This window comes from Salmo salar, chromosome ssa01 (genome assembly GCF_905237065.1).
Source record: "Salmo salar chromosome ssa01, Ssal_v3.1, whole genome shotgun sequence".
Classification (NCBI taxonomy): Eukaryota; Metazoa; Chordata; class Actinopteri; order Salmoniformes; family Salmonidae; genus Salmo; species Salmo salar.
Genome location: NC_059442.1, coordinates 157,381,867 through 157,389,445, shown reverse-complemented (window position 1 = coordinate 157,389,445; position 7,579 = coordinate 157,381,867). Strand labels below are relative to the sequence as shown.

Genomic DNA, 7,579 nt, shown 5'->3' with positions numbered 1-7,579 from the left:
TTCCGCTGACTGCCCCACCACCACAGAAAGCACTGAGCCAGGCAGAAACACCAGCATTTTGGAGCTGCTTTACTAAAGAAAGCAAAAAGAGACTAAGTTTGTATGAGGCTTTAATAACTCAATGATATTTCTATTGTTTGCAAACTGATATGTGACACATATTAATGTCAAAATAACATGCAAAAAAAGGCAACTACAAAGGTAGGGCTCAAAACACTGAATGACGGGTAGCCACTGGAAGGAAATAATGAAAATCAGCAGCAGTGATGTAGTCATGTTTTAAACTCTGATATCTGAGTAACGACTTAATTGACTGTAATAATAGAGCTAAAATAAATCGATGGAGAAGTTTTTCTACAGGAGAGAGGAGCGCAGCTCTCATTCCTCAGACTCTCTTTGAAGCTCGGCGCGCACACCTCCTTTTGGACACGCTCCACACAACCTGCAGCATTTAAAACATCCCGAACGCAAGCATTCTGAAAATTCCATGCGAAAAGCCCTGTTCAAACATCCTGCTGACTTCGCAAACCAAAGCGTGTGTGTTTTGTTCCTGATGTAACGCATGGTTAAGAGCAGTGGTGTAAAGTACTTGAGTAAAAATATGTATAGCTGGTACTGACATGCGTCCTTTGTCCTGATCTTGATGCCCACATTTTTAGACAGCTGTCGACAATTAAAAGACGCATGATCCGCTTGACCACCTCCGGAGGTAGTTAGGGACCCATTAATATCTGGATATCAATCATGTGTAAACAGATCTGGATGGTCAAACCATTAAAAAAAATTATAATGCAGGCCTAAATAATCACTGACAGGTAGTAGCATTGACTTATGGCATCAGTAATTGTATTAAAATAAATGAATTCATATCATTGTTTTATAATATCAGTCAAACATATTGCAGTGTGGAGACGGTGGGCAGGTACGATACACATTTGAATAGAATGTGTAGGTGTTACAAACCTTGATCATATAGTGATTGGACCACATTGATCAGATCACAAAACCCACAGGGTGTATAAACGTGGCTAGAGGGAGAGACAGAGAACGAGAGAGAGAGAGGCACCAGACCAGCCCCTCCAAAATGTTCGTCAGTGAAAGTGTTGAGTCCTGGGGCTCCATACTTTCCAGTTAGACTCCGTGTGAGCACGAGCAACTCTCCAACCGCAGAAGACGATACCACAGCAGTACTTCACCTCATACCAAACAATCATGTTGGAGAACGAGGCTTTTTCCTGTTTTGTTTTCTATAGTGTTCTCCTGGTCATCAAAATGTACATCATAGCAATCATCACTGGACAAGTCAGGCTTCGTAAAAAGGTAAGCTACTTCGCAGTTAACAGTTTATTAGGCTAGTTCGGTATTTGATCTATGGTTTGAATACATCTTAGTTACAAAAGTAAAGTACGGCGCTGTATAAACGTTGTTCAGGGTTTTTGTGAATGATCTCTCTCTCCTGGGAAGGCTTTCGCTAACCCAGAGGATGCGCAGAGACACGGCGGCGTCCAGTACTACAGAGAAGATCCGGACGTAGAACGGTGCCGAAGGTGAGAAGAGCGATTACTGTTCTCAGATTTGATTGTAGCCTAGCCCTAGCCTATTGACATCGGTGGTAGCAATATAATGTTCAACAGTAGTGGAGACCGGGTTGGTTGTCACACTTTTTTTGTGTATTTCTCAGCACCAGTAACTTTCAATACTTGTGGGGACTCATTTTATCCTCATGTCTTATTCCAACATGGAGTTATAAGCAATCAAACACACTCTGTCCACTTGTGACAACCAGCCCCATCCTGGGTTGGATGTCACACACAGTATGGGGTTGGTTGTCACACACAGTATGGGGTTGGTTGTCACACACAGTATGGGGTTGGTTGTCACACACAGTATGGGGTTGGTTGTCACACACAGTATGGGGTTGGTTGTCACACACAGTATGGGGTTGGTTGTCACAATGTTTGCAAGTAAGGTATTTCTCTTGTAACAGGAAATTAAGCAATATAGAAAACAGTCTTAGCAATAGCTTTTCTTTAATCAAACTATATTCCTAACAAAATTCAGCATTTTAATGCCTTGAGAATAACATGACATTTTGACTAAATATGTGTGTGTGTGCTGTTTGTGTGTGAGAGAGGCATCGAAGGGAGCTCTTATTAGCACAAGCACAAAGAGCGTGGGATTTATTGTATACTGGCAGTGGCAATGTTGATAGTGACAACCAACCCCACATTCCATGTGACAACCAAACATGTAAATGGAGAATTTTACCTGGAGCTGGTTGAACTCTTTAGAGATCATTTGTGGCACTTTCATTTTTATTTCACTGACGTTTGTTATCCATCCTGGGGCCGGGGATATGGTTCAGTGTCTGTGTTGTTTTAACTAGACAGGAAATGATCCACGACAGCAGAAAAAAACTATTTTTCTAGTGAACACTGAGAACTTTCCGACTCATTGATGATGTAAAATGTGATGAGCTGAGCAGGCATTCATGCACTGATTCACAATACAATGGAATGCTCTGTGACTGGCATCAATTAGGTCCAATTAAGATTCTCCAAGAACAGCATTAAATCCCCCTGTCGATCTCCATGCCCCCGCGGAAATATAATTAGCATAATCAATAAATCCCCATAACAATCTGTCAGTTTAAGCTAGAGATGTAATTTCCACATCTGTGGTTAAAGGTGACAGAGGTAGAGCGCTGCTTGTCAGACCATGAGACATTCTGAAAATCGGTCTTCTCACAAAATCATCTGTAGTGTCCGAACGGTTTTGCTTACAAACTATTATGACCCCTCTATGGAAAGATGAGACTCTCAATGATGTTCTCCGTTTTGCTCAACGACCTCCACAAGTCTCAGGAGACTCGTCTGAAGTCGGTACAGCCGATCTGCCAACTTCTGTCCGTAGCGTCCAAACCGTTTGGGCTACATACACACTAATGTGACTCTGCGCAAAGGCGAGACTCTCACAAACAGAGAGTCTCATGTTGGTTGTTTTGATCTAGGACGTCCACAGCCCTCACAAGACTCGTCTGAAGGTCACCCAAATTAATGGCATTATATATGGAGACTGTTTAATGGCAAGAATATGGAGTTAAATACATAAAATAAAGATCAGGAAAGATTTATTTTATCTCTCAGATATAGGACAGACACTTCAGAACAAACTTCCTTTTGATATTTTTTGGGGAGTATCTGTTGTTCCATGCGTTTGTATGGGCTAGTAACAGTAAGGCCCAATTGTTATTTTTATTTCATCAAATAATGTTTTAATATTTTTGTTTTATGGGGTCTTAAAATTCAAAATTAAATAGCTAAATGATCCTTGGTATGACCTTCTTAAAACAATTCCATATAGCTTAGTATAAATATTGATCTAACGTGGACAGATTTGGGCGGAGTAAACCCTCTTGCTTCGCCTTTTCCTCTCTGGTCTCAGTCTGTACTCCTATCAATCTGAAACTCCTAACAACTCTGCCAAAATAATCAAACACTCAAGGGTCTATTCTATTTAGATTACACCATGGGAGTTTTCCATGTCTTGATGTTGATTGGTTGGAGTGGTACTTGATGCGAAGAGGTGGTTCAGAGAATCACCAGGAGCAAGTGCGACATCATTGATGTATACAGAGAAGAGAGCCGGCCCGAGAATTGAACCCTGTGGCACCCCCATAGAGACTGCCAGAGGTCAGGACAACAGGCCCTCCGATTTGACACACTGAACTGTATCAGAGAAGTAGTTGGTGAACCAGGCGAGGCAGTCATTTGAGAATGTGGTGATTGACAGAGTCGAAAGCCTTGGCCAGGTCGATGAATACGGCAGCACAGTATTGTCTCTTATCGATAGCGGTTATCGTTTAGGACCTTGAGCGTGGCTGAGGTGCACCCATGACCAGCTCTGAAACCAGATTGCATAGCGGAGAAGTTTTGGTGGGATTCTAAATGGTTGGTAATCTGTTTGTTAACTTGGCTTTCGAAGACCTTAGAAAGGCAGGGTAGGATAGATATAGGTCTGTAGCAGTTTGGGTCTAGAGTGCCTCCCCCTTTGAAGAGGGGGATGATCGCGGCAGCTTTCCAATCTTTGGGGATCTCAGACGATACGAAAGAGAGGTTGAACAGGCTAGTAATAGGGGTTGCAACAATTTCGGCAGATAATTTTAGAAAGAGAGGGTCCAGATTGTCTAGCCCGGCTGATTTGTTGGGGTCCAGATTTTGCAGCTCTTTCAGAACATCAGCTATCTGGATTTGGGTGAAGGAGAAATGGGGGAGGCTTGGGCGAGTTGCTATGGGGGGTGCCGGGCAGTTGACCGGGGTAGGGGTAGCCAGGTGGAAAGCATGGCCAGCCGTAGAAAAATGCTTTTATAGTGGATTTATCGGTGGTGACAGTGTTTCCTATCCTCAGTGCAGTGGGCAGCTGGGAGGAGGTGCTCTTATTCTCCATGGACTTTAGTGTCCCAGAACTTTTGGGAGTTTGTGCTACAGGATGCAAATTTCTGTTTGGAAAAGCTAGCCTTAACAAAGCAAGATTAATAACATGCTGCAATTCTCAGAGATTACATACAGCCATCCTCTTCCTTTTTCTCAGCACATCTGATTTCATTGGAATGTCTAAATGGTGTCTGAAGAAAAGTCATACTATTGAGTCACTACAACTGTTTTGGCCTTTTTAAGGATGATTGATAATCCATGGTTTGGGTTTTACGACTGACTCAGACAGCTGCTGAAAAGCCCATGCATACATTGCGACATTCTATAGGTCTATTTAGAGACAGAGACTGGAATCCCTGAGAGGAATTTTCTCTTAAGTGATAGTCAGAAGAGAGGAAGTGATTCACTTAAAGAAATAAACCTGAATAAGCATCTACGCACAGACTTGTAATGGAGGGTTTCCACGCTCAACAAACCTGTGTGTTTGTACTCCCCTTGATCATGGAGGCATTTCCTTCTGTTACTCAGTAGGCTAAACCCCTCCCTTATGTTGGCTAATGGAGAAAGTTGCATGTGTGTGGAGTAATCACAGCGGAAGTGGGTTTTTGCACTGCTTGGGTCAGTGCCAGACGGCTGAGTCAGACGACCATACCGTAAGCTCCAGGAATGACCTTCTGATTCAAAACAGATGTGTGAGCGTGGAGAGCTGTTGTGTGTATTCAAGTTATTCTTGTCAACTTGTTGAGTCAGTGCGAACAGCTTAGTTATTCATGTAAAATCCATACATCCTTGATAATAAATATGACTATTTCTAATCAATTAATGTAAAATAAATATACATCTAAAACATGAAATGTAATATTCTCTCTCGTGTGTTTCAGGGCTCACCGTAACGACATGGAGAATATCTTCCCTTTCCTGTTCCTGGGGGCTGTGTACTCCCTGATTGGCCCGTCGCTTGCCGTGGCCCGCGCTCACTTCCTGGTCTTCTTCCTGTTCCGCGTGCTCCATACAGTGGCCTACCTGTGTGTCCTGCGGGCGCCCACACGCTCCCTGGCCTATGTCGTCGCCCAAGTGCCCTGCGTCTCCATGGCCGTGCAGGTCCTCGCGGCGGTGGCCTCCTCGTGGTAGTTGTGGTGTTCTGGATCTATCTGTGACCGCTTCAATCTGTGACCGATCCCAGCCTGTGAGATCAGCGGTAGAGGATACTGCAAGTAATGCTTTTCATACAAGGGAAATCCTCAAGACTATATCGCCATCAATGCTACCATAGCAGTTTGTGGCTCTCGGCTGTAAGACAGCAATAATCTATTCTATAAAGTGTGTACTCTGAAATGAAGTCAGTGTTGTGCTCTAGCAAGCACATCCTCCTGCAGTACTGTATGTTTGCTATGCAATGTTGAAGTCAATTGCCTCACCTCTTGATAGTCTAGTGGACTCTACTCTCTGAAGTTAAAGGTTTTAATTAGTAAACATTGAACCTTTTAACCAGTTAATTGTGTTGTCATGTTGTTTTTGTATACACAAGTTGTTGCTTGTTTATGTCTTTTTCATTCTCTATTTCCTGTTATAAACTGGGTGGTTTGAGCTCTGAATGCTGATTGGCTGACAGCTGTGTTATTTTTACTGCTCTAATTACGTTGGTAACCAGTTTCTAATAGAAATAAGGCACCTCAGGTGTTTGTGGTATATTGCCAGTATACCACGGCTAAGGGCTGTATCCAGGTACTCCACATTGCGTCGTGCATAAGAACAGCCCTTAGCCATGGTATATTGGCCCAATACCACACCCCCTTGTGCCTTATTGCTTAATTATACTTAACCCTGATTGGCTCCAGGGGTGCTGTACTACAATGGCTGACCCTGTAAAACAAGACATTTCACTGCACCTATTTTATTCCACTGGGAGCTATTTTAGTAGGACATGTCTTGGATATAATGACCTTTTAGCTGAAACCAGCTTGATCCAGTCTTAGAGGTTGAACTGAAGAGCAGGCATGTGCCATTCTAAGGAAAGTTTCCAGTGTGGGGGTTCACTGTGTTCGTTTATCTAGCATTGGCCACCATGGCATCACATGATGGGGGATGATGACTACAGAGACATCAGGTCTACCACAGCTGTCTCCCTGGCTACCGATGAGGCCAAGAGTTTTTCCTGATCACAGAATTTGACTACAGCCCATAGTTTTTCCTGGTCTCGTCCTGAACCTAGATAGGAGCTATGACTGCTGAATGATCCATAATCATAACATCTATTTTATCGTCCACCTCTGTTTCTTTAGCCTGGTTCTAGATCAAAATTGGCAAGACAGGCTATGGGTTTCTTCAGTATTGTCCATGTATAACCAATGGGTGGTTTGTTGATGAATGGTCCTCTACTGTGTTGTCTTCTACACTGCAGCCACTAGAGGCTTGCTAGAGCAGAAGTTGGCATTGTGAAACCTATGTGTGTCAACTGGGCGTCATTACTGGACAGTTATTGCACATTTCCAAGTTACTGCAACACAATTCCAAGTTACTGCAACACAGTTCCAAAGTCTTTGTTTGACCTAATACAGTGCTATTTCTCTGTAAACAAATTAACAAGACTTTCAGCATGCTTATAGAGAAGGTCACTCCACATGTACCGCACTGACACAACTGACTGATGAGCTGTTCTTGTCTATTAATGTTCTGTATTATGTCATGTTTCGTGTTGACTGCTTCACAGTTCCAAGTTACTGCTTCACAGTTCCAAGTTACTGCTTCACACTTCCAAGTTACTGCATTTTTCCTAGTTACAGTTCCAAGTTACTGTATTACTTTATTTTTTACTCTGTTATTCTAAGTGCATTGAAAAGAATGGGAATCTTGTTGAATGTACAAATGGATGTGTATGGAGTGCCATGAGACAGTAAAGCGAGTTCTTTAATGAATTCACTTTGTCTTGCCTTGTTCTTTTATTGGGTGTTCATTGGGGAAATTACATTCAATGTTTGTCTAAGGAATCAAGCTAAAGTCGAGTTTGATGCTTAGATATGAAGAGTTTAGTTCCAAAACACTATATCCACACATTTTTTACATTTGTGTTTTTTTCATCAGAAATGATTGCTTACCGTTCTCAGATTTTTAATTCATAAATTTCAAATAAAATCTAATTTTGTCAC

General features: G+C 42.4%; 1 protein-coding gene across 1 annotated transcript; it reads left to right on the top strand.

The window, feature by feature from the left end:
* The first annotated feature begins 994 nt into the window (after positions 1 to 994).
* On the top strand, positions 995 to 7,348 carry ptges (prostaglandin E synthase). Its single transcript, XM_014141285.2, has 3 exons — positions 995 to 1,320; positions 1,465 to 1,547; positions 5,315 to 7,348. The coding sequence occupies exons 1-3, from the start codon at positions 1,213 to 1,215 to the stop codon at positions 5,562 to 5,564; spliced, it is 441 nt and encodes a 146-aa protein (XP_013996760.1). The 5' UTR covers positions 995 to 1,212; the 3' UTR covers positions 5,565 to 7,348.
* Positions 7,349 to 7,579: the final 231 nt, after the last annotated feature.

Bases quoted from the DNA above. Each gene is read 5' to 3' on its own strand.
- ptges (XM_014141285.2), top strand. From the start codon at position 1,213: ATGTTGGAGAACGAGGCTTTTTCCTGTTTTGTTTTCTATAGTGTTCTC. The intron at 1,321-1,464 runs GTAAGCTACTTC...TCTCCTGGGAAG, and splicing joins AAGTCAGGCTTCGTAAAAAG to GCTTTCGCTAACCCAGAGGA. The intron at 1,548-5,314 runs GTGAGAAGAGCG...CGTGTGTTTCAG, and splicing joins GACGTAGAACGGTGCCGAAG to GGCTCACCGTAACGACATGG.